This window comes from Leiobunum rupestre, chromosome 10, assembly GCF_980474605.1.
Source record: "Leiobunum rupestre chromosome 10, qqLeiRupe1.1.hap1, whole genome shotgun sequence".
Taxonomy (NCBI): Eukaryota; Metazoa; Arthropoda; class Arachnida; order Opiliones; family Sclerosomatidae; genus Leiobunum; species Leiobunum rupestre.
The window spans coordinates 25,708,502-25,736,150 of record NC_143393.1 but is presented as its reverse complement, the minus strand read 5'-3'; the positions used below and the strand labels follow the sequence as shown (position 1 = coordinate 25,736,150).

At 38.7% G+C, this 27,649-nt stretch overlaps 1 protein-coding gene and 1 non-coding gene across 2 annotated transcripts in view; both read left to right on the top strand.

Moving 5' to 3' along the window:
* Nucleotides 1-2,901: 2,901 nt before the first annotated feature.
* LOC149925204 (U4 spliceosomal RNA) lies at nt 2,902-3,041 on the top strand. Its single transcript, XR_016477129.1, has one exon. It is a non-coding gene; the product is annotated as a U4 spliceosomal RNA (small nuclear RNA).
* A 4,400-nt stretch (nt 3,042-7,441) lies between these two features.
* The window catches only part of LOC149925203 (macrophage mannose receptor 1-like), a 29,769-nt gene continuing 9,561 nt past the window's right edge, over nt 7,442-27,649 (top strand). The window contains exons 1-6 of the mRNA XM_090160263.1: nt 7,442-7,544; nt 21,854-22,041; nt 23,022-23,193; nt 23,695-23,829; nt 26,586-26,717; nt 27,334-27,482. Coding sequence (XP_090016389.1) covers nt 7,487-7,544; nt 21,854-22,041; nt 23,022-23,193; nt 23,695-23,829; nt 26,586-26,717; nt 27,334-27,482 — 834 coding nt within the window. The 5' untranslated portion in view covers nt 7,442-7,486. The remainder of the gene's footprint in view (nt 7,545-21,853; nt 22,042-23,021; nt 23,194-23,694; nt 23,830-26,585; nt 26,718-27,333; nt 27,483-27,649) is intronic.

Sequence of the window (27,649 nt, the reverse complement as noted above, 5' to 3'; positions counted from 1 at the left end):
GCGGCGTTTGACGGCGTCTCCATGTAAAGTTTGGCTTGGAATTTATTTTAATTACTTTTATACTTCAGTTTTCCTTTAATTAGTGTTCCGAAATAACACTAAACAACACTTTTCTTCTCTTTAACGAATTTGATTTTCAAGTCTTAATCAAATTATCTTCGTCATCTTCATCTAATTGTATACTGTTCTCTATGATTATAATATGTTTTGTCGTAATTTTACTTTCAATTACTGAGCGGATTGCAGAACGACCTAATCGTGTCCCGTTATAATAAAGCAGACGACGCTTACCGGGAAATGAAAATAACAAAGCTTACTTAGCTTACAGGGCGCAAGAACTAAGCCTAATATTTCACAAATTGACAGGATATTTTTTAAAAACCACAAAATTTTAAATAAATACGGGCAATTGTTAAATGTGCGCTATGGAGGTAGAGTTAAGAACTAACGGAAATCTAGGTTCAAACGGGGATGAGAAAATTGGGGAATGAACATAAAGCTAGTCCATGTGGCTAACATGTTGTGGCGCGTTTTGCTTTTCGGATTTAAATTAGCAAGAATTGTCCTTCTTAATTTGAAGTAAATAGAAAATGAATTTTTCTTCATTAACTTATGAAACGATATTCATTTGTCAACTTAAAAAAAGGGAGAAAAATAATTGGATGTCGATTTTGTTTCTGGTAAGTTTTTACCAAGGCTTAATCAACAGCCTTTGTATCGCTATCAATTACAAAATTTTGGTTTACGTAATATATGCTGTTTACTGCTCTATCTTGATTCCCTTTTTCATTTTTCCCAATAAAAATATAATCTAATGCTAAAAACTATCATAAAACATATTGTCGCGGCAAAAAACACCGTTGTAAAAACTGAGACAGAACCGTCTGCTATATTTTTCAAAATTCAGAAGTGACATTGAAAACTACTAGATGGCGGTAGCCGTTTCCTTCTTGTGACGTTTTGACCCGAGTAAAAAGAGGAAGAGTATTTAACAAGGGTCTTTCCATGGAAGAATAAGTAAAGGAAGAGAATTCACGCGGCAAGCTAGAAACAAGTATCCAGGCCAACTCCCACAAACGGGGGAATGGGGTGGGTAGAGAACTATGGGGGCCGCATTGGGGCAAATAATACACGTCACAAGCCTACTGCCATCGCGCCCTCTATACGTTTTAAAAATAAGTTTTCGAAAGCATCTGGAATTTGAAAATCGAAACGCCAACGGTTCCTTAAGAATTAAGTATATAAAAATGTTATGTTTCTAATTTTGTGATAGTTATGATCATTATAATCCATAATAGCTCACTCAAATATAAAAAAAGCTAAAACAGAAGTTAAACACAATTGTTATGATTTCCCGAACGGATTAATATTTCAATTCGAAATCCAATAATAATTTTTTTCGCTATGTAAAGAGGGCGCCAAATGATGTAGCTCAAAGCAACGTCCCAAATATTTTACCCCGAGAACCCCGTTTTCTTTCCCCCCTAACGCTCCCGTCTGTGGGTGTGAACCTTTAGGATGGGGTGAGAAGCGCTCCCATTTCTCTTCCTTTACTTATTCTTCCATGGTCTTTCGGAGCTCCCTATAGGTATAACATGGGAACGGAGTGTCCCCGTGTTAATTAGTCCATGCAAACATTAAGGTTTGGGTTCGTGTGATAGGTAACAAGTGGGTCACGTGACCCAAATAATAGTCTTACACGAGCTTACTGTATAGACGTAGTGACGATTCCCGCCTCCTCTCCCCAGCCATTTCGCGGTACAGCTCTACCCCAGCGCCAGTCTAGACGTAGTGACGATTCCCGCCTCCTCTCTTTCTCTCTACCGTGCCGTGCCGTGTCATGCCTACGGCGGCGGCGGCCAACGCCGGACGCCGGACAACGGAGCGAGACCAGGAGTCTTACTAAGAGCCTATACGGCTCGTGGAAGACTAAAAAAGGACTTTTTAAGCAAATCGAGGTAACCAGCGTAAAAAAGTAAACTTAAACAGATATTGTTTACACCTTGATTTACCACGTTAGCTCGAAGAAACTCCGCCGCCATTTTTTCAAATGAATGATTATTTTCGCCTCCGAACGCGTTTTAGACTTTCTGTCTCGTTAAAATGTCTCTGGAACGCGTTTTTATACAAGTCTCGATATTCTAGTAGACACAACCCCATTCTCGCTATTAAACGGAACTTTTTCGTTAAATTTTATAAGCGTAAAGATTTTCACTTATATTTAACGAGTGACTTAATCCACGGTTAATTTTAATTTAAAGATTTGTTTATAGCAAGATATAAGAGACTGGTTGAATGTTGAGTCGTAGTGTTCGGGTTCGGGGTTCCTACATTTTATACCAAGACCGGAGATGAAGAAAGAACCCCATCACGACGTTGCACCTCGAGCCCCGGTAATTTACTGTCTTCTTCAACTCGTGGAGAAAAAGATGTTCTGAGCTACGCGTGTTTCACCGTCACAACAAAGCTTTCTCTTTTCAAACTTTCAAGTTACATTGCAGATGTAGTTTCAAATAAATATGGAGTCATTTTTTACAGTCGTGTCTAAAGGTCTATAAGGGCTATAAGTCGCTTGAAGACTTGGCCCTTTGACAACCGACTTAACTCTTAAATAATAAAATGCTTTTGAATTTGATTTGATTTGGTCTTGAAGAGGTTACAGATAAGCCGTTATACTGAAACGGTTGAAAGGAGTGAACAATTGAGAAAATTAGGCTACACTGTTGAATTGGTATATATTTTTCTAATACGTTCTTTAAATAGTACCAAAATTAAGAAATATGATCAATTTAAATGAAAACAATATTACCATAACTTGTAAGTTGGAAAATGAGACGGTCGTGTAAAGCTTGTACATTTGACATAGAATGTACGTTACTCCAGTTTGGTCATTGATAAGTTATCATTGCGCAGAGGCATTGTCGTAACCAATGAGGTGTAACCGAGGTGCGACTATTGCTAGTTGAAAACTTAACCCAATACCCAGCCGAGACGACGCGAAACATCGTCGGCTCTGGCAATTTATGACAGCCTTACGGGGCTTCTTAAATAATACAAAATCAAATATACCAAGACAGATCAACTTCATAGGAACCCGAGTTTTACTATATAAATTGCTTAAATTAGCAAAACAATTTAAACACTTAAAAGCTAATAATTAAGAAACCTTCTTCAATTCAATTACAATCTATTGTTATGATTACGAACATTTTCTGCCGACAGATGGGGTAAACACTCTTCCAGCATTGCGTTTCGTATTCGAGTTACGGGCTTAGATGTACTGAAACTATTATAAATTAAACCAAACATTATATTAGGCGCTAAAAGTATCGAGAGCGATGGCTCAAGTGTGCCTTAAAATCGAGGGGCAGATCACTTTGTTACAGGGTGTCTTAATAATCATGATTAAAAAATTAATCATGATTTAATAAATTTTAATCTTTGTTCACTCAAATCTACAGATTTAATTTTAATCTTATCTAATCATGATTTAATCATAGGAAGGTGTCCTAATAATCATTGGAGTGAGCTGCCCCTCGCTTAAAATGCAAATTTAGAGTAGTTTTTGTAAAATAGAAAATGTGCTCTGAACAATTTTAAAATTATTACCCATTTCTCAAAATAAAACCTCATCTCAAAAAATATTTAAAAAACAGTGAAAATAGTTAGGTTTCAGTTCGAAGTCGGTTTAATAAGTTGAAGATTTTTTAAGAAACCAATAAATGGTAAATCAAGACATTCATCTGAACCAACTCGATCTCCAAAACCCAAATCCACAGGAAATCCTTCTTTTATATCATAAATACTTTTTTCCATGAAATATATTTTCCGACAATTTCTTTTCCCGAAAGTATCTACAAGGCGTTCAAGACAGAGTTCGTAGAGGGGTCCCGTCAAAATATCAGGTCACACCAGGCGCTCAATTTATTTCTTTTCAAAGTCGAAGATCAAATATTAGGAGAAAGATGACGCTTGTAGATACGAATAATGAAAATATTTTTAACGAACTTCGGAGGGAATTGTGGGTAGGAAAGGAGAACCTGATTGGCTATTAAGGGAGTCTGCGCAGAATCTATATTATCCTACTTGTATACACTTATACAAAATGCTCCGGCGAAGTGGTGGTTCAGTGTAACACATATTAAACTTATTTATTTAGTTATTAAGTTTTAATGATTAGTACGGTTTTGAACTAAAGAAAATCGTAGTTCCTGAAGATGACATTAACAACTAGAAAAAAAAAGTAAAATAATATTTAAATCTAACTTTAAAAATGTTTTTCGGACAAGGCTTAATCCATCTTTTAATGTAGGTCTGCGCCACCTACTTGCGATGAACAGAAATAAGTATAGGAAACTAGCGGGGGAAAATGCGTCTTTGAAATAGGAGTGACTTTTGCTTCTAAGGATTAATGAACGTCATTTTAAAAGTTTTACTATTCATTACTTTTTATCAACAAAATAAAGTGTTTTTGAGTATTATAACTTTAAAAAAAAATAAAATCGTCATATAATGGGTAGAAATTGTGCAATTTCCTGTTGTAAAAAACAATGGGATAAACAAAAACTTTTCTTGGCATAAGTAGGAACTAATCATAATAATAATCATAATAATAGAAAGTTATTTTTTAATTTAATTTGTTTAAAATTACCAAATGATTTTTAGGTAAAAACACAGTTTTGTTAAAGATCCAAAGAGACATTCGTAACAGTAAAAATATTGTGCAAACATCATCTTTTCCTATGTCCTTTCGTGTGAGTTTGTTTCCTAACTATAACAAGCAACACTCCAAACCTTAGTTTCATTAAAATATTTCCTATATAGACCTTCAAATCAACACATGAAAAGAAAATTCATAAATTTAAGGAATAAGTTAGTCGAAAGGTTTTTATTATTTTACAGATAAAGCATGCCAACTATTAAAATTTAAAATCTTATCAAAGTTTCCCTAATATATCACTTAAAAATTGAGAAATACTTAGATTGAAAATGAAACTAGCTAAGTATACGAATTAAAATAACAAATCCCTTAGGGAGTGTTCATCAAAAACGTCCAATTTGTTAGTCCAAAATGCTAACTGTTATTGAAATTGTTGGATTGAAAGTATAAAGCATCTGCCTAAATTCTCGAAAATCCAGGCATTTTCAAAATGATAATTAATGAAAATAATAAAATTATTTTTATTTCAGATATATTTCTTCAAATGTTATAAACCCTTGTAATTAAAATTCCATCGTATTCTGTAGTCGAGATAAATGTTTTTAAAAATACAGTAAATGGCCACTATAATAAAATGGAGAGCATTCATAAAAATATTCTTGTTCAAGTTAATTAAATGTTAGAATAAAGATTTAGTCCCATTTCGTTGTCTAAATACACTGGCCCTCAAGGGGTCGGAGTGTGCAATAACTGGTGGCTTTACCGGGGAGTCGGGGTCCGGCTCTTGTAACCCGTAAGGGCGGTGGCGCACTGGGAGATGTTAGCTCCGTCCAAAGGGTCCTATCTCCAACCTCCGACTTCGGCCAGGTGTGGGCTGGATACTGGGCTTCGGCCCAGGCTAATGGAAAGGGGCCGGGCAAACTGGCCGCCTCGGCGGATTGAGTAGCCTGCTGTGGGGCTGCGGGCCGGGTTATGCGGGCTGCTGTGTGCCCGCCGTTCCCCTTTAGGAGCTCTTTCCAATGGGCTTGGCTCCCTGCCTTTCTAGGTGGGGTGTCGGCCGGCGTTGCTAGAGCATCCGTTCTCTATCCCACTGCTGTGTGCGAAGTGGCGGGCTGGTCGTCCCATTGTTGCACCTTCTGCTGGGTTGAGCGGCTTGCGTCAAGGGTGCGACCATCAGTAGTGGGGTTCTGCTACCCATGCTGGTTTTGTCACCTGTCCGGGCTTGTGGACGCTGGCGTAGGGCATTCTGATGATAGGCCTCCGGTGGTGTGGTTCTTTTCTTACCGGTACACCGGGCTATAAATTCTGACAACATGTCTAAATACACTGGCCCTCAAGGGGTCGGAGTGTGCGATAACTGGTGGCTTTACCGGGGAGTCGGGGTCTGGCTCTTGTAACCAATAAGGGCGGTGGCGCACTGGGAGATGTTAGCTCTGATCAAATGGTCCTATCTCCACCTCCGACTTCGCTCAGGTTTGGGCTGGATACTGAGCTTCGGCTCAGGCTAACGGAGAGGGTCCGTGCAAATTGGCCGCCTCGGCGGATTGGGTAGCCTGCTGTGGGGCGGCGGGCCTCCGTAAGAGGGCATGGCGGTTCTGTTTCCCGGCCTTTTGGAGTCACACCGGGATCTCCGGTGCCAGCTGTGCCGGGTTACTTGGGCTGCTGTGTGATCATCGTTCCCCTTTAGGAGCTCTCTCCAAAGGGTTTGACTGTTTACCTACGTAGGTAGGGTGTTGGCCGGAGTTGCTATAGCATCCAATCTTAATCCCACTGCTGTGTGTGAAGTAGGGATTGGTCCACCCATTGCTGCACCTTCTGCTGGGTTGAGTGGCTTGCGTCAAAGGTGCGACCATCAGTAGTAGGGTTCTACTACCCCTGCTGGATTTTTCACCTGTCCGGGCTAGGTGGACGCTGGCGTAGGGCACTATGATGATAGGCCTCCGGTGGTATGGTCTCTCTTACTAGGTACACCGGGCTATAAATTCTGACACACTGTCCAAATACACCGCTGTGTGCGAAGTGGGGATTGGTCGTCCCATTGCTGCACCTTCTGCTGGGTTGAGTAGTGGGGTACTACTACCCATGCTCGATTTGTCACCTGTCCGGGCTTGTGGGCACTATGATGATAGACCTCCGGTGGTGTGGTTTTTATTCAGTGGCGTAGCTAGGAAAATTGGGCCCCAATGTAAGATAAGAAAATGGGCCCCTGTGAAATGTCAATTTTTGTGCGTTCCAATGTACGCAATTGGGTGCGTTGGCCTATTTACGCACTGGCTTCTAATATCGTGATAATGACGTCACGGTAATACTTTATATAAAATATATATATGTATATGGCGTTCTTTCGTGAAACAGCTGATCGGGCAGTCGACTAAGTAAAGGTTTATGGGCCCCAATGCACCTCATTGGCTGCATTGGCATATTAACGCTACTCTTTTTATTACTAGGTACACCGGGCTATAAATTCTGACAAACTGACCAAATACAGATTACTTAAAAATAATGAAAATGAACGGCATTTTGTAAGTGGCGACAACGGAAGCTTCTGGCGGATGAGAACTTTCAGTGTATGTTTACCAGACCGACGTACTACTTTACAATTGCCCTGTTTTAATTTATCAATCCAAAACCGTTCCTTTTCAGCCAGATAAAAGGTACTACGCTCTCAAAAATACTCGAAAAGAGAAAAAGGAAACAATAGAAGAATAAGAGATTACGAGCGCAGGGGTGTATCTACTCTCGTATGAAAGACTGGAATCGCCCAGTCATTGCTAACAGATTTGATAAGCTCTTTCACGGGATTTGAAGCACGAGAGACATTCAACAATGGGTTTCAATCAATTAGCAGTTATTTCTTTTCTTCTCACTTTAAGTTCAAAACCAGGTAAGTTAAAGCTATTTTATAGATATTACGAGTAGGCTTGCTTATGTCGGGTTTCAAGTAACCCGAACCCGACCGACCGGAAATGGGTATAACCCGAACCTGACCCGAAGCCCCACTAACACGAAGGGTAGAATAGGGACCAAATCTTAACAACCGTGTGTTTGGACATGGCCCACTGCGCGCGCTCACTTCGCCCGCAAAAGGTGGCCTGCTCAAAGAATTTCAAATCCATGTATTGACGTGAGTCAAAAGTTTTAGTTTTTATTGTCTTCGTCGGCCGTCGGGAGCGCCACCTCCGAGCCTTAAAGACCAAGGACCGTCTTGAAAAATACACTATTTGCTTAAAGACGGCTACTTTTACGATGTAAAAAACCTGTTTTTTTATGGCGCGAAACGTGAACACATAATGAGTACATAGTACCATAAGGGGATCATTCTCTCTAAGTATACAAATTCCGGGTCTCGGTCGGGTATCTTAGTCTGGGTTTCGTGACGTCAGAGCTTGTATAGAGAGCAAACTCCAGAGATAAATTTTTTGAAAATATTTCGGAGGAGGCGCCACCGAGTGGTCAAGACGGCAACTACAAAACTCTACCCTTGAACAAATATTGTATAGGTTTTTTTGGGGGGAAAATTTGAGGAGCCAAACCCCAAAATTTATCTCTCTCGGGCACTCGAGACCAAAGGTGGGCATTTCGTGACATTTTGGTTTTCGTTTCATTCACTGGCTCGAACAATCTGAACTTAAATACCCTATAATGAGACGTTCATCTGTGAGGCAAATCATCTACAAAATACCTGGTATTAGTACAAAGCCCTTGGTTATTAGTAGAAATTATGTTTAATTCAGAGAAAACGGCATGGTATTAGAAGATAAAACTTATTTTATACAAGACGTTTCGAGCCGAGGCTCTTCTTCAGTCGTTCGTTAGTTATTACCATGTCATTTTTAAAAGTGATCATATATTTGAATACTATTCACTGGAGAATCGGTTTTTGTATGGATCCTTAATCGAGATCAAGGGCTGAACTGGTGGTTTTAAATATTTCAGTACAAAACCTAGGTATCTTTCATTCACGACAGTATTTTATAGGTGAAAACCAATTAATTTTGATTTTTTAGCGAAATATCAACGTAGGAATAAGCTATCAGCGAATTTCAACAGCGGATATCGGAGATAACATCAGCAAATTGTTTCTGGTCAATATTTTTACTAATTTTTTTTGCTAACGTTCCATTTCGTAGCTTGAAAAAATATCGTTTTTTAACTGTAATCGGTTCGTAAAGGATCTTTTTACTGAACACAGGTATTTTTTTAAAAGTGTTGAATAATCTTTTATCAAAACAGAATTCTAGAGTAATAAAAATAATGTATCGCTCGTCGTCATTCAGGTTTTATCGAGAACAACGTCCAGCGCCGGTATTCATAAGAAATCGAAATCGACTCTACGAATATTTTAAATGAAATTGTTTGTTCTAATAGTTCCAAGCGCGATCGACCTTGAAATACAATCAAGATTGTTCAAGATATTTATCATAACCTTACTCAAATCGACAAACACTAAACAAGAAAATAATCCAAGAACGGTTTAGGGACGTCAGTTCTGTTATGGTCTAGTTAAAGGGTTTTCGTTTCTGGAATACTAAACTCGACACAGAAAACTATCGAATTTTACTTAAAGAATCAGAATCGCAACTAAATTGAAACGTTTAGTTCGGTTGAGTTATAGCTGACAAGGGGAAGGTAAAGAACGATAGGCAACATATCCGAAATATTGGGTGTCAATTGAGTCGTTGACCCTTAAATCAGTTACTTGGACAATGGAACCCATACAGTAAATTATTCAATTTGATTGGAAGTTTCCAAACATATCCGAAAATATTTTCTTTCCTTATTATTGGTTTTTTAATTATTGAATAATTCTTCCTCTCATTTTACTTCCCTCTGGTCGCTTGCCTCTCAGGAAAAATACATATTAGGGGGTAGAGGGTCGTTACCTTAGAAACAATGTTAAAAATACCACTATTTCCGTCAGGAGAGACGAAGTAAAAGGCGCTTCGCGCTTAAAACGACGGTTGAAAAATATGAAAACACTTCTTCGCAAAAAGAAAAATATAACAAGTTGGCAAGCCAAAATATACCTCTCCTCGGAGGAGTTTTTAATTTTCAATGAAGTGTAACTGTATCCGTGGTTCTGCGGTAGAACGCGCACCTGTCGTACAGGAGGGCTCGTGTTCGAATCTCAACCTAAGAAAATATTATACTACACCCAATGGCAAAAAGAGGGCGTTTTTGGAAAAACCTATTCCCTGATTCTAAGAAACTGCGTACGCAGCGATTACACTTTGCTCCGAAAATGCGAAAGCGTTCGCAGCTCAGACAGACAGACCCGCAGACAGACAGACAGACACGGTGGTTGTATAACCCCTCCTAGGTTACAAAGTCCCCTCGGAGAAGTAAAAAGGGAGGGGGGGGGGGGAGGTTTTGACAAATTCGAATGATCTTAAACTATGTCTCCAAGGTCATAAGAAATATATATCGAGACCCGATAACTTAAGGTATATATAGCGCGTACTAAATAAATGTACTGTAGTATCAAACACCTCAGTACGGATAATTGTGGTGTTTATTTTTTGATCAGCCGAAAGATGTAAATAGAATAAAAATGAACATAATAACTCAAATCTTTTGAAATTGCGAATAACTTAATATTGAAATTTTTAAAAGAACTCGTAGAGGTCTTCCGTATGACCAAAGTGTTTCATTAATGGAATCTGGAGTAACATTTTTCTTGAAGGGTGAATTGGCCACCTAACAGCTAATAGCACGTTATCAGTAATCCAAAGGTTAAAACGTTAACTAAGACAATGCCAAACTTACCTACTTATACACGCCTACCCACCCATACACGCCTGCCTACCTATACACGAGTCCCTATACCTATACACGCCGACCTGCTTACACACGCCTACCTATTTACACACGCCTACCAACTCCCACACGTAAACTTACTAACCTTTACCTAGATACTTAATTACAGTTACCTAGGCGCATAACTAGCTATTTTCTCATAGTTACCTACTTACAAACACATTGCTACTATCGTATTCATAGCCAAGTACTAAACCATAGCACATTAATATATACACATTTATTGTTGCGAAAATATATATTCTTTTGCATTTAAAAATATATCTCGAAATAAATAATCTGAATGTGGGTGAGCTTTTGTTACCTTGCCCACATTATGCATGATATAGACACAAATAGGAATATACATTTGTTTTCACGTACATATGTTCTTGGAAGTGTATACGATAGGTGCATTAAACATTAGGTCACCTGACACAACAGTAGGACCCTATGATAAGTGTAAATATCCAATCTTCAATTCTAATATAATGCAATCTGAATAACACTAATATTAACAAAATGTTTGAACAATCAATTCATTGTTTTAACCTTTCAGCCTTAGTAGATGTTTTTACCTCTCCGAGGGGACTTTGTACCCTAGGAGGGGTTATACAACCACCGTGTCTGTCTGTGGGTGGGTGGGTCTGTCTGTCAGGCCTGCGAACGAGTTCGAATTTTCGAGGCAAAGGGTAATCACTGCGTACGCAGTTTCTTAGAATCAGGGAAAAGGTTTTTCCAAAAGCGCCCTTTTTTGTCATTGGGTGTAGTATAATTCTTTAACCGGCCGGGATTCGAACCCGAGCCCTCTTGAACGACAGGTGAGCGTTCTACCGCAGAGCCACAGATTCAGTTAAGCTTCACTGAAAATTAAAAACTCTTCCGAGGAGAGGTATATTTTGGCTTGCCAACTTGTTATTTTTTTAAACAAACTGATAACATTTACGAGGAGCGTATAGCGTAAATAAATTACAAGTTGGCAAGCCAAAATATACCTCTCCTCGGAAGCATTGTCCCTAGTGGTATTAATTTCTCGAGATGACCCTCTAAGTTATATCTCCCCAATTCAGAGTTATTTACTAATAACGTAATCCCGGTTCAATCCCGCCCGGTATAAAATTTTAATTTGAATTAAAATAATTGAAACGAAACAACCGAGATTAATTTGTTCAGAATATTATAAATTAAGTAGTTACAACAGTGAGTTAGACGAACTAGAACAACGCACAATTGAATTTAACCCTATTTACAGAATAATTTTATCAGTTAAATGTAATACGAAGCAAACTTTAATAAAAGAAATATCTACAGAGGGTATTTGTATTTTAATCGCTTACAATATAACAACACAGAAAACCATCTTTAAACCACTTCACACGAAAAAATGATAATTAAAGCCAACAATACCGCCCAAAAGCTCAACACAATCAAAATTAAAATACAACTAGCGGTATTAATTTCTCGAGATGACCCTCAAAGTTATATCTCCCCAATTCAGAGTTATTTACTAATAACGTAATCCCGGTTCAATCCCGCCCGGTATAAAATTTTAATTTGAATTAAAATAATTGAGACGAAACAACCGAGATTAATTTATTCGGAATATTATAAATTAAGTAGTTACAACAGTGAGTTAGACGTACTAAAACAATGCACAATTGACTTTAACCCTATTTACGGTACAAGTTTAGCAGTTAAATATAATACGAAGCCAATTTTAATGAAAGAAATATCTACAGAGGGTATTTGTATTTTTGTCGCTTACGAAATACTTGCCGCATAGTTAACGCTCATTTTATTTCAACGTTCGCCCGATCAAGATACCGTAGATATCTGGTAGTGGACGACTCGTAGACTGTCGGAACCATCCTGTTGACGTTGGGACACATACCGCATGAAAAAGACCAAAACCGTCCAATTTCCAATATCATATAATGACTCGCACACCCAGGATATCAATGACTGCATTAGGAATCGTAGATATCCAAATATCCACACCACCAAAAAACTTATTAACAAGAAGCGAAAAACTTACCATTCACAAAGCACAGAAAGCCACTTGACTAAACGTATATCAATAAATGACCGTAGAGGGAATAGTTAGGGTTCTTTATAAATAAACACAAACGAACCCAATTGATGAACTGCATTAAACATCTTAATCAGCCGAGAAAACGTTTAAAATAAATTACGACCGAGTTGAAAACCAGACCAACTCGATATGTTGTTAATAAATGAATTATTAAGCTTGAAAACCAATACGCTAAACCTAATAGATAAGAATATACGACTGAAAAAACTAAATAAATTACAAAAAACTAACGGGTTCTACCCTTTATCTTATCTGCTGACTGCGCTAAAACAAGATTTGACCATTAAATTTTTTGAAAATGCGACGTATACACTTTGAAGGTTCCGTCAAAAATTATCCTTTCCCAAACGTAAAGGTTCTCAAAACATTAATACACAAAAAATACGTAAAAAGGTTCCTCCAAAAAATGAACCATTTTGCGGAAGAAGTAAATAATTTTAAAAGAATAAAAGATAAAACAAATATACAACCGCAAAAATAAAACTTCAAATAATAGAAGAAAACAATCTTTAACTCCATTCATTAAAAAACCCTAAACAAAAGTACCAAATTGAAATAAAGCAACTTATTATATTAAACAAGATTAAGTCTTTATCATTTTTTCGTAAAAAAACCACATTAGGCCTTCACAATTTCATTCGTAAAAAAATTCAAGACTTTGTTAACTATTATGCTTACAATGAGTGTCTTATTTGCAGTATAGCTTGAAGTTATCGTTGGTTCTGTGGTAGAGCGCTCGACTGCCTAACTGAACGGCCCGGGTTCGAAACCTGGGTGACGCATTTGTTTTTAATCAAATGAGAAATCGCTAAATTAGAATTTCTTGGATGCAATAATTTAAATCTTCCACGAAATCTTGCTCTATTTCAATTAAACCAAAATTTCGTACTCTATTAAATACGCTTTCGATAAAGCTGAAGGTCTAATTTTCAATGAAACGTAATAAGTGTCGGTGGTTCTGTGGTAGAACGTCCGCCTGTCAAATAGGCGGTCTCGGGTCCGAAACCCGCCCGATGCGATCGCAAATTGATACTAAGACGAATACCGTGAACAATTGGTGGAAACCCTGCCATTGGATGTTGAGAGGTAGCATTACACTCAGCACTCGGTCCGTCCCAAAAGTCAATAAGAAAGAGTTGGAGAGATACCACCCGTACATACACACCACAAACTCAACACCCACAAACGTCATAACAATAACACAACATTACCACCCTACACATAAACATTACAAAAGCGAAATAGCCAAACCACTGAATTAAACCTGTCGTGACGGCGAGCGTTGACGAAAACAAAACCACCAAACCAACCCCGACTGCAAATGAATCCGTTAACGCTCACCGTCCCACGGTGGTTTTGCAAACACGGTTTTTCGACTTTGTTCCCTAATTACTAGCAACTGCGAACGCAGAGATCTCGAGAAACTGCGTACGCAGTGATTACACTTTGCACCGAAAATGCGAACGCGTTCGCAGGCCTGACAGACCCACAGACAGACCCACCCACAGACCCACAGACAGACACGGTCGTTGTATAACCCCTCCTAGGGGACTTTGTCCCCTCGGAGAGGTAATTAAAATCCCGTCCAATATTTGTTACTAAACTAGAAACTTACTGTCTGGACCAGTTTTTTAATATTATGGTTCACCCAAACCGAAAATATTATTTTAAAACTATGTATCCCCGATAAAGATTTTCAAGATAACAGCGGTATTATTAGACGAAAAATCTATTTGAAATGAATTCGCCGGGAACGACCTTCATAAGTTATTATAATATCTGATTACGGTAGTAATTTTCAAACTGATCGCAAAATATATGTTCAAACCAAATTTATTTTGAAATATCTTTTGATTAGTTAGAATGGTATCGCAATTGTTTTTTATTTTAAAAGTGTCATATTTTTAGTTTGATGCATCCCTGGCGTCTTGGTGGCGCAGGTTTGACATATTTCTTAAAAGTGAGTAATTGGGGACGCTCCGGTCGACTCTTTTAGGTGTCCCGCTTATTGGACCCCAATTATTAAAGTGAGCGTACTGACGCTATGTTTTCCATTGGTTTTGGCCCAGAAATCGTATCAGGGCCCAAGAACCCTGATTGGAAAACGACGTACCCCACCAAATCAGAACACGTGATGCGGTGGTGGAACAAAATGACGGACTTGTAGGGAAACGAGTCAGACTGGCTGAACGGACTGGTCAGAGCGGTCAGCGTGCACTCTGAGTTCTGCTACTTGGTTAACCAAACTTAAATAAAGCGTAACCTTAATGTTTTAAGTGCTTTTTTTTATTTAATAATGGTATCTTTTGAAATGTGAAATGTATTAAACGCCCTAAACCATCTCGCTAACCCCAAATGACAAAGTTACGCGAAAAGGGAGGTCGCTAGGGTCCCTTTAGGCTAGGAATTGCGACTTGGATCATCGTTAAGAAAAATTACTTACAAACTTCCAACAAACCTTCTGTGGTCTAGAATATATTTTTATCTCAATTTCAGTTAAAGTCTTTCTTGAAACCAACCCTAAAGCTTTATAATTTTTGTGATATCTTTCACAGTGATTCTTCAGAAGCTCTTCATTAATTACCTTTCAAAATTATCACTTAACTAAATTAATAGCCACTGAATTGTAAAAAATTAATCCTAGATACATCGAAATAGTAGTCAAAATGCAGGTATCACTCGGTAAAAGTGAGTTGCTTATAAATACTGTGAAAAATCAGAAATGGGATTATATTCCGATCCATGAAGCGGCAATCTCGAACATACAAAATTAATCCTATAATCACTCTTAGATTAAGTTTAACCAATTAACATTCAGTAAGCCGTGTTATAGTACAATAAATACTTAGTTTTCTAGAAAGTTTTAAATGTGTAGAGTCAGTAAAACTAGAATAGGTGTGGGGACTAGACGCCAGGAGCTGGACGGGTCATCGGCTGCCTGCTTATTATGCGGTTGCCCGGAAGAGACGTTAGAACATGTCATCTTCAATTGCCCTAACACTGTGGTGGAACGGATAGCCACTGATTGGCGAGAAAAAAATATGTATCGACCCATAGATGAGGCTCTAGGCTTAGTAGAAGGTGTGAATTGGAGCCCACCAATCATTACGTCCATCCTATATGTATGGAGAGCTAGAATGCAAGACATACGCAAAGCAAATGAAACAGTCCATAATGGCGCCACGGCCTCGGGCTCTGGCCCCTCGTCCTTCTCCTACCTAAATCTAATACAATTATTTTTTTGTTTTGTTAGATCCATAATAATCTAAGCCTTTCTCCATTTTAATTTTAATTTTAATTTTTTAATTTTTTGTTCCTATTGTATTTACTTTCTTCTGCATTCCACTGTGATATTAACTTAAGTAACTTCTCTCATTCGGTGTATTGTATTTTTTTGTAATATTTTTCATTGTTAATGCTGCGCTCCTTTAAGGAGCCTCCCTGATTCTAAAGGGTATACTATGTATGGCACAAATAAACCTTTAAACCTTTGATCTCACGAAAAAACTTTGATGACAATATTTGGGCTACCGATTTTTCGGTACGGGAAGTTAAACCCAACAAATAATGCCTCGTAGTGAGGAACGGAAGAACTAAGTAGCACTGGTCAAAGTTAGTGTATTTTTGGATTTTTCGTCGTTCTGTGAAGATGCTATCGCCATCTACCTACGATATAATACCATAGACTAAAAAAGACCCAGAAGGGCGACCATAAATATTAATAATGTTTTAATTCAGGATAAAAAAAGCTGTACACTTATTGGGCCCTGATACGCGATACAAAAAATATTATAACGCACGAAACAAAAGAAACTATTTACATTAATATTAATTGATACAACGATAGGGCCAGAAAAACGAAAATAAAAAAAAAACAGAATTTCACAAAAAAGATACATATGAAGCGACAGTAATAAAATAAAAAAAAGGCTAATAGTAAGTAATGCTGAAATGAAAAACAGGTCAGCCCCAGTTTTTATATGTATCTAATCGACACTTGAATGCCGATGCGGTGGATTTGGTCTTAACGGCAGCCGGGAGATCATTCCAAAAGTTAACAACCCGTTGAGTGAAGAAAACGCGCATAGCGACCCCGTTGCACCACTTTTTACGGATTGTGGGAGCCTTTCGGCCCTCTCACTTGATGTCGAAGAAGTCAACTGCTGTAACATCATACAGGCCATAAATGATTTTGAAGGTGTCAACTAAGTCGGCGCGAAGACGTCTGTCCTTAAGGGACAGAAGACCCAACCTTTTTAATCTTTCATCATATGGTAAGGTTCTGAACCCTGAAACTAGCTTCGTGGCCTTTCTTTGCACCCTTTCCAGCCTCTCAATGTCTTTGACCAGGTGGGGGGACCAAATGCTGGAACAGTAGTCTAAGTGAGGGCGAATGTGGACACTGTACAGGATTTTGAAAGATTTGACACTAAAATGAGAGAATGATCTCCGCAGCATATATAAAGCCCTTGCACCGCGCGCAGAAGCGGCTTTGCTATGGGTATCCCCAAACATATGGCCGGAAAGCATGACCCCAAGGTCCCGAACCACAGCATGCGCCTCTATCGCTTTACCTCCCAAACTGTACTGATAGCGAGGGTTATTGGCCCCGCGATGGAGAACAACCGATTTAGTAGTATTGAAGCTCATACCATTCGAGGAGACCCAATGGGCCAAAGCATCAATGTCCCGTTGGAGGGATAGCGAATCAGTCGGTGAAGCTATTTTATGACCAATCTTATTGTCATCGGCAAACAATTTGAGAAAAGACTCCTTGATTACCAGAGGAAAGTCATTAATAAATATAACAAAAAGAGTTGGGCCTAACACAGATCCGAACAGACCCCACGCGGGACCACTCGCTGCGTTCGACCACTCAAAAAATCCGCGATCCAATTGACAATCAAAGGTGGAACCCCTAAATACCCAAGTTTCCGAATAAGCAGCGAATGCGGGACCGTATCGAAAGCCTCGCGTAGGTCCAGATAGACCAAGTCAACGGAATGCCCTAAATATAAGCACGTAGTGACTTCCTCGAGGGTTGAGAGAAGGTTCGTAAAACACGAACGTCTTAAGAGAAACCCTTGTTGGTCTCTCGAGAAGAAAGATCGGCTAGTAAGGAACTCCACCAAGGAATCTCGTACGCTGGCCTCCAGTTCCTTACACGGCAGACAGCTTAGACTTATACCCCTAAAAGTGTCAACCGCGTTGCAGTTAGGAAGTTTTTTGATCGCGGTAACATTAGCCCGCTTCCATAAAAGTGGAAGACGACCAGACGAAATAGAGCAATTGAAAATGGCTAATAGAGGGGAAGCTAAGATGGCTGAACCCTCTGAAAGTAATCGCGGATGAAAGTCATCAGGCCCTGGGGATTTAAAAGTGGGCAGTTGCTTTAAATATCGTCGGACTGTGGAATACGATAGGCCAAAGTCTAGGGGACTGAAAACAAAATCAGAGGGCTCAGAACGGTCAAAACCTGCGAAAAAGTCACCCAGATATACCGCCTCCAAATCGGGCTCGCGGGTGAACACGGAGCTAAAGAAATCGTTAAGCGCCTTTACCAACTCAACCGGATCGCGGATTAATACCCCCCGCAGAGTTCTCCACCACCATCAGAGAGGGTTTGGGTTTAAGAGAACGGGAAACACGTGAGTAGAGCGCCTTGGGGTTGGTAGGGATTTCATCAATTAAACGGGCTTCGTACTTATATTTCGCGGAACGAATGTGTTTAGTAAGTAAGTTACGTTTACTCGCAAATGCGTGTCTGTTGTCAGTAGAAGGTGACGCTCTGAATACACGAAAGGCAGAACGCTTGTCTTGAATTAGGTGCTCGGTTTCCTTGGACCACCAGGGCTCCCTCAACAGACCCGAACGCTTAGTGGGTTTAATGGAGATCAAGGGCACCGACACGTCCCTGGCTTCAGTAACGTAAAGGAGAAGGATATCAAGCATTTCGTCTAATGTAGGGGCGTCGATGACGGCTGACCAATCCTTCGAAAGCAGTGCATAGATCATAGTCCCCACGACTATAGGCATAGCGTGTAGACGGGGAAATGGGCAGGGGAAGGGAACACTGGAGGTCGAAAGAGAAAGTGAGAACATCATGATCGCATTTATCAAGGGAGGGAAGGTGGGAAAGGTCATGAACAGAATCCCAATCAAAAGTAAAAATTAGTTCCAAAAGTGAAGGGATATTGTTCTCACGTTGGCGAGTGGGAGATAAAACATGTTGTGTTAGTTAAAAGGAAGACACAGTATCAAGGAGCCTTTTCTCAACAGATCTAACCCCCTTACCAGTGGTACAAGAAGCCCAATTTATCGCAGGTGCGTTAAAATCCCCCAGAATAAGCACACGGTCAGCTAACTTGCAGGCTTTCTCCATCGTCCCCAATAAGATCTTCAAGAACTCAGGAGTCACCGAAGGGCTACGATAGCAACAATAAATAATTTTTTGTCAAGTTTGAGTTGGCAAGCCAAAATGTTTGAAGAAGTTAGGGAGCGATTAAGAGTAGCCACATGGTGCGATCGAAAATACAGAACACAGCCCCCGCTTCTTGACCAATCAAAATCGGAGCGAAAGGAGTTATAACCCGGAATGTGGAACAATTCAGAACATATGTCCTTATTTAGCCAGGTCTCTGTTATGGCAATACAGTCAGGAACCAGTTCCCAGACCAACGCACGCAGTTCAAGGATTTTACTAATCAAAGACCCAGTATTTGTTGCCGAAAAGGTAAAATCGTAAGGCGCACAGATTCGAGGATAAAAATCATCAGGAGACGGTAAAGATAACACAGCCGAACAGCTATAAGGGACAAACGGCAGAGCGTCAGGGTTGAGATCAGTTACTGTTGAGGAGAGGATATTGTCAAGATCATTAGTATGGGATGTCAGCGAGAGAGAGCGCACCAAGGTGGGCCGCGCCGAATTCAGTGGCGAAAGCGCGGCGGTACCGAGTTTTTTGGCTGGAGATAATTTTGCGAATGTGGGCCGCCGTGCTGAAGCGGCTTATAGACGCCATTAGCTGGATAAGGAAGCCCATATTCCGGAGGTGGCCCTGGGGGCCGTGAAGCATTTCCCGAGGCTATGGATTGGTCATACGCTAGAGAAACCACGACATTATTGCGGATAGCGAGGTGAGTTTCGCCATTGGCCAAACGATGGCTAAGTTCTTCGCAAGCGCGACGGTAGTTCGCCAGCTGCTGTGGCGTTTGGTCAATACGAGCAGCCAGACGGTAAGCCGAATCCTCCGAACGTCGCTTTTTTATAAGACCGAGGAAGGAACGTTTCCACGACATATGTGGGAATGTGAGAAGTAGCGGACGAGGGCGGGCACCAGTACCCGAAGACGGAACCACCCCGAGCCTGTGATACGGAACGGTGGTCTGTACGCCGCACAAAGAAATTAGTTTGTCAAGAATCCGATGTTCCTCCCCAGGATGCTTAGGCACACCAAAGAGGACAGCATTTAGCCGTCGAGATTCACGATCCAGGTCTTCAGAGGTGACATAATCAGCGGGAGAGGGAGGCTGGCGCGTACCCGCCAGTTTTTCCACAAGTTAATTTTCCAGGGTTGTAAAATTGTCGCGTAGGGAGGAGGAGAGCGAGTGCACCTCAGAAGTGAGCAAAGTTAATGATTCGCCATTTGTTAAAATAGCCTTGTCCAGGCCGTCTATGCGGTGAGATTGAGCGGTAGAGGCTGCATGAAGCGTATCCTGGACGGATTTGAGGTTTTCAAAGGCCGTCTTATAATGGCCTTCAAACTGCGAAAGCTCGTGTCCGCTCTGTTGGCCCTTTGCGCCGCCTGGCAGACCCGCAGTTGGTTTTCAAAATCAGAGAGAGAGGCTTTGACTGACTCATGAAGGTCCATAGGAGGGAGGGCAAACACCGAAAGTTTATTTTCTAAATCGACAATCTTCGCTTGCAAAGCTTGAAAGGAGAGCCTCAGAAAGGGGTTACAAGACGAACAAAGCCAATGAAAACGTGAGTCATTGACGACCCCCTCGTACACCTTGTCAGGTATGTCGACACAAGGGGCATGGTACCAGTCTCCGCAGTCCTCGCATTGAATACTGTTTGACCCCTCGGCAATGTCCCCCCCGCACGGTTTACATATCGAGGGCGAAGAGGGGGGATTTTCTGGAACCGAATCCGCAGAAGCAGGCAACACGGGACCGGTTTTTTGTGATTTTTTCGCCGGCATCATGAACGAGAGAAAAAAAAAACACCACGCGGAGAGCAAGGCCTAGCTCTGCGATGAAAACTTAAACTTTTAAAAGGCCGAAAAACAATAAAAAAAACCACAATCACCCGAAACAAAGATCACGAGCCGAAAGAGCGTTAAAAACTGAATTATAATCCAAGAAATAAACGTAAAATATTCACATAATAACCGCAGAGGTACCGAAAATCCGAGAACGAGAAACAAGGCGCGTGACATTGCAGCGCCGGCTATCATAAGTTTTGTCTTTTATGTGGTCGATCTCGAGTCGAGCATTCAATAAACCTTTAGCATACGAAAGTACAGGGATTGTCACACTTTCGGTAATTATGTCACTTTTTCTGAGGCCTTATATAACTCTGCCCTATTGGGCAGAGCCATGATGATGTATTCAATCCTGCAGCTGCCGCAGTTGGGTTTTTTAACGAATGTGTAAAACTCAAAAGGCATTTTGATGAAGTATTTCAAAGGGTGTCACATTTATGACAACTAACTACTATTAGTTCACTTCTTCTACTACTACATTTCAGTCATAGAAAAAGCCCCACTCGAAATACATATTTCCATGTGGAACTAAAAACGAGAGGAGAAACACTAACCTTGGTTGGTCATTGGGCCAGAAATTATTTCAACGAATTTTTATTTCTTTCACCAGGTTTAACAAAATCTAGGGCTGACAAATACGTTTAAAACAAGTTGTAAGGCACGTTACCACCAAAATTTTCGATTTAAATCTTATTTCTTTGAAGCTCTTAAGACTTAAACATTTTGTATGTCCTACCTGGGTACTTTTCTCACAGCATTTTCTGTGTATAAAGGAAAGAATGTGTTCAGGTGAACGGGTAATTGGCTTCGTGATTCCTGGAATAAAAACCACGCCCCTTTGCTTTTTGGCAAGCGATCTTTCCCCTTTCTCCCGGTAAGGGCGCGCGTAGGCTCTATTCGCGTGGGTGGATGATATGTTCTGGTAATCAGAAAAGATAAGTTTTAGTTATAGACATTATCGGTTACATTAATACATTCATGATGATGGTAATATCATATGTTTAAATCTTGCGTGTTTTTTTTATTACTTCCGTTTAAGCATTTAGCGAGCTTATTCCGTGTGCTAACGGTAAAGATGATTGGTTTTTGAACAATGGATTTTGCTACAAATTCGTCGAAACTTCAGAGCGTCGCACGTGGGATGAAGCTGACAGGTATTGCAAGGACTTGAAGGCCAATCTGCTGTCCATCGGGTCCAAAGTAGAGAACGACTACATTAAAAGTGTCGTAAGTACTGATCATTTGTTTTTCGGATCATGTTTTTCAATACAAAATAAAAATTACATTTTTTGTTGACGTCAGAATTGTTTTAAGGCAGGAGTCAACATTTTGAAGGTCAACAGGGGCGTAGGAACGGGGGAAAAAGGGAACCAAAAGCTTATTGTTATGACGTATAATGGGGGCGCCAAATTCAATATTCGAACGGTACCCCTCTCAATCAAAAACATTCGTACGCTCCTGAAGGTCAATATCTCAACCTAAGGTGGTGCCTTGGGTATTAGCCTAGCTGATTATTATTAAAAAAAACTTTCAAATTGGCCTTTCTATAAAGTAAGATTGGATTTCTTGTTTAGATGTTTACGCTACACTATTCATAGAAATTATTTTAAAATAAATATAACACAAAATTTGAATTTTACTTCAAATGTTCTTGTCTGCGTTAACTATATATGCAAAAATCAATGAATGAAAATTTCCCCAAAATTAATTTTCTAAATAAGTTTGGAGATATTCTAGAAACTAAAATTTTAATCGACAATATGTAGCACATTTCCATAAACTGGTATCTCACTTATTTTTCCTCAATGTTGCACATTTAAACAGCTGATATTGAACTCTTAAATGTTTTTTATAGAAAAAAATTTCGCCCACAAAAATTCATCCAATTATTTACAATTTACTAGTATCCCAAGTAGTATAAAGTTTTTCTGCAATAGTGAACAATACGCGCGGTTTCAGTGACAACACTTTGGATCATTCTTCATAAAATTTTACACAAATTCGTCTTGGAGTGTACTACACTTTTATCCTACAGAAATTTTTAATATAGTTATTATTAAATTTGAAATAAATATCATATCATAGAACGCAAAAACAAATTTTGAGGGGTTTATTTTAGTTTTTCGACTAAATCTTGAGACAGCTACTCAGTTTCTCAAATCGTCTATTTCCATGCTTTGTAAGAGATACCTTTTCTTTGGTTTCAGTTTGAAAGTGCGAAACTTATCAAAGAGCCAAATGCCTGGATTGGTCTCAGCGCTTATTTACACGACTCGTTTAGGTGGTCCGATGGATCTGCTGCCGTTTTCTTCAACTGGAAAGACCAAATAGTACCCGAGGCTAATAGGCAGAAATCATGCTTTTCCATACTTCAAACAGGTAAAGTCTTAAAATCATAACGAAACTAAGCAGATAAAACACAATGCGTGTGAAGAATGCTTACGTCATTTTAATTTTGATACTTAAAGCAAATCTCGGCTTTATAAAAACCATAAAATCGTATCACGCAAAAATTATCCGAATAGTGAACTTTGCTGTGCTATTAGAAAGAGTATGTAAATGCAGGTTTTTATATTCTATATAAAATATTTTTTATTGTTAAATGCTTTTGCAAGTTAGAACGTTCAATGCAATACCAAAGCATAACAGACGTGCTTCATTAGTTTTTACATAAGTGTCTTCCCCGTATTTTTAGTGGAATTTGGACCACTCCACACATATAGCTAAATGTAATTTCGACTAACTTACAAACTTATAGAAAATAAATATAGCTAATTCAAATATAGTCAAATTGAAATAATAATAAAAATATTCTAATCCTTTTACTTAGAATAAGTCAAACAAGATGATAATAAGTAATATAATTTTTCTTCGGCGCAGGTTTCTGGGTAGCGATGGACTGTGATGTCATGCTGGAAAGCTTTATCTGTAAGAAAGATAACGTGACAATCGAGCCACCCACGGAGCCACCTATTCGAGAAGGCAATTGCTTGAACGACCGCTGGCTCAAATTCAGTTTAGTATTGAATTTACTTTTTATTGTTTATAATTTTTTCAAGTTCACGCGCAGTCTCATCATTTATCGCCGTTTCCTGGATTCTTACCGCAGTTCACCTTCTCAACAACAACCTTATTGTTCTTTTCTTTTTAAAATATTTCCCTTCTTGCTGGGTTTTTTAAAGGTTTTACTAAAATCAATTAAACAAAAGCATAATAACACTCAGCTTGTCTAATATCAATGTACCACCTACAAATCAGCGACTTACAATGCTTTTATTCCAGATGGCCGGGCTATATTGCGTATAAGGGAAGTGGCAAGACTATCATGCCACGCGAGCCACCTTTATTATTACCGTTAATAAGTGCTAGTTTTTATGTAAACGAGAAACCAAAGAGCTCAGGGAAAACCTATTTAACCAGTCGAGGGATAGAACTTGCAAACTCAACGCCGGAGGAGTTGTTTCTGGTTTTCACCCAGCATCTCTGTTGCCGACATTTTCGATCAACGCCATTATATGATTTTGTAAAATTATCTCCACGCGTATACAATCATTCTACAAGCTTCAGCTAAAGTGTTTTCCACCCTTTGAGGAAGAAAGGATGAAGGTCCTGCCATTTCTTAAATTTGAGTGTGACACAATGTTTTCCAAAAAGGGAACCTTAAAAAATTGGGTTGGCTCCAACTCTCAAAACAATTACAAGTTTTCCCTTTACGTAAAAAAATGAAGCATCATTATTATTGGGTGACTTTTTTAATTTTTTGTTACGTTTCATAATTGTAAAATTTGCTTAGGGTTAACGTTTACATGGCGTATTACAATTATCCTTCAAATCACTTTAAATTGTTCATTTCAAATAAATTATTGGAAATAAGTTATAACTTTAACAGTTCTTACTTTAATTACGTTATTAAATCTCAAAAAATCGTCTGCAATGATACTTTTGTTATCTCCTAGAAATTAAGTTAACCATTTACCTGAGATCTTACCTTTGACAATGGTCTTAGGTATTTCTATTGAAAGTTTACAGATAGACCTAGATCCGTCGTAGTTTATTTTCTGTTTCGGAATGCACATTTAAATTAGATCTCTAGTTCATACTCTAACACATTGACTTTACATTTACTTAGCAGTAAGTGCCGCTACCCTCCTACGCATTGTAACACAGCCACCTGTTTAAAGGCATTAAAAGTCGCTCGATGACTTGGGCCTAAGGTGGTGCCTTGGGTATTAGCCTAGCTGATTATTATTATTAAGTTTATATTAAAAATTTCAATGGATCTAAACGCGAACATCTACATCAAAAATGGCCAAAGGCTGCCCTTTTTGAAAGTTGACATACCATTTTCAAGGTCAAGATTGCCTTTTTCAATTAAGATCGCCTTGGATAGTATTTTTAAAGTTTGTGGGTGACAAAATGCTTTGACCGAAAACATCTTAAATATCCCTTGAGATATTCATTTTAATAAAATAGTAGCTTCTCTTACTGTTTAGATTCCAGTTAACAAAAATAAATTTAAATGGTTTTCTAACTAATCGATATAAAGCTAATCAAGCTGTATGGATAGTTTTATTAAATGTTTTTTAATTACCTTATATGTACTCATAATTCATCTCAGTAATAAATGAAGCTAATGTGACCCAAAGATTAACCTTTTAAAAAAAATTTCATTATATGAAACTTCAAAATGGTTTTACTATTGAAAATCTTGACTTAGGTTAAATGGAATTGTCACATTCGAATGACAATCTATAGCAATGCAGGGTCAAAATATACCTACCAGGGCTCTTTGGTAGCTCTACAATTCATTTTAAGTAAAGGTAATATTCAGTTTATAAATTATATTGAATTCCCATTTTTCCACGGAAATGTTTTATACTCTATTATGGAAATTATTTATTCCTAATTGATCTTATGTTTGTAAATGATTTGTAACTCAAAATAACTAGACGGAAGTTTAAAATGTGTAGCAATTTACTTAAACACAACCCGACTGTCCGCCTGCTTTCTGTATAGTCTCGATAATACTAATTATTGGGTAATAAGTACTTGATTTTTAAAAGTGAGTAAAAAGTGAGTAATTCAAAGTAAAGGGACTTATAATCATGATTTAAAATTAAATCATGATGTAATATTTTTTAATATTTATACAGCCAAAGCTATACATGGTGTTTCAGAAATCAGTACAGTAAATTGGAGGTGTTATAAGAGTTGAGTAATGATCTATGACTGTCTTGGTCGCAATCCTCTGTGACGAATTGGAGAAAATCGATTTTGTTTTTCATACTTTGTAGAGTAGAAGTAAAATTTTCCTACTACACCTAAAATTGGTTTTCCTAATTTAGGTTCTTGTGTTCTTGTGGTAGTCTCCTTTTTAGTCGTTTTAGGCCTTTTTAGGTCAAACTTTAAAACGCTCTAGCGCTTCTCAAATTCGTCACAGAGAATTGCGACCAAGTCATACATCATTACTCAACTCTTATAACACCTCAAATTAACTGTACTGATCTCTGAAACACCATGTATATTTGAGTTTAATTAGATTTTATAATGATTTATTCATACGAGGGTGTCGTAATAATCAATGGAGTTATCCGCCCGTCGTCTTGTCATGACTACCAATGAAACAAACACTTTTTATCAACACAATTAGTGGAATTATAAGGCGGCGTCTGCTAGGAGGAGCTCTATCTCGGTCGTGCCACAAGCGACAAATGATATTTACCTTTGTACTGACAATAATTATGGTCTTATAAACTTTTTCTCATCTTTAGAAAACAAATGTTACCGACCATTCAGGGACCATGGTGTTGAAGACGGAGGACCTAAAACTTTCGACGAAGCTGTCAAAAGTTGCGAGACGTTCAATGCCACATTGGCGTCGATACACAGCGATGAAGAACAAGGTACGGAGATTCATTTCATTTGGTATAAATTAGATTCATTAATGAAAGTAAAAATTATATGGAACTTAGAACGGGACGTTGTTCAATTACAATAAAACAAGTTTTAAAACCAAATGAATTTCACTTTAAAAAAAACATGTCGAATAGTTTCGACATTATCAAGAGTAGAACGAGCTGACTCTCGACTAAAGCATTTTTCCTCTATTCACGCGCGCAATCTTTTATTCTACGACAGTTTCTAGAAAACAAACGGATTTGCTATCAAAATATTAAAGTAACTTAAGTCAAACTCTAGCGCAAAATTCGTAAAAAATGAAAGCACCTTATTTAGTCTTGATACATCGTGTGACAAAATGCCCTATCATTTGTATACTAAATGCAGTTGAAGCAAATCGTTAAAACTAAAATTAAAATTTTGCACAAATAAAATTAGCGATAAGCCTTAGAAATAAGTAATAGACGTTTGAAAACCTTGGCCATCAATTTTGAACGGCTGCCCTTGATAACGGAAATCTTCCAACGCCGAATTGTCCTTTCAAAAATTATTAGTTCTTAATTTAAACCATGTAAAATATTTTAATATCATTATTTATCACGAAATTTCTTAATTACATAGATTTCTTGACGCTTAGCATTAGGGCTTTTAATTATTCTTCATGGGTTGGTTTGAGACGCACTAAATGGGATCTCGGAGGTGAACACGTATGGGCCGACAACTCTACTATTGATTACACCAACTGGGCTCCAGGTGAGCCTTCCAACCCAGTAAGTTCCTGGTATTTTCAGTGATTTTCTTAAGTCATTTCTCGTGTGTACAGCTGCTTCCTAAGACAGGTTTTGTACTTCGTCTTATACATAGACGAAACATTATACTTCCACTAATGAGGACAAGCTAGAAGTTTATAAAATTTCGTTGCCAGAATGACTAGCAG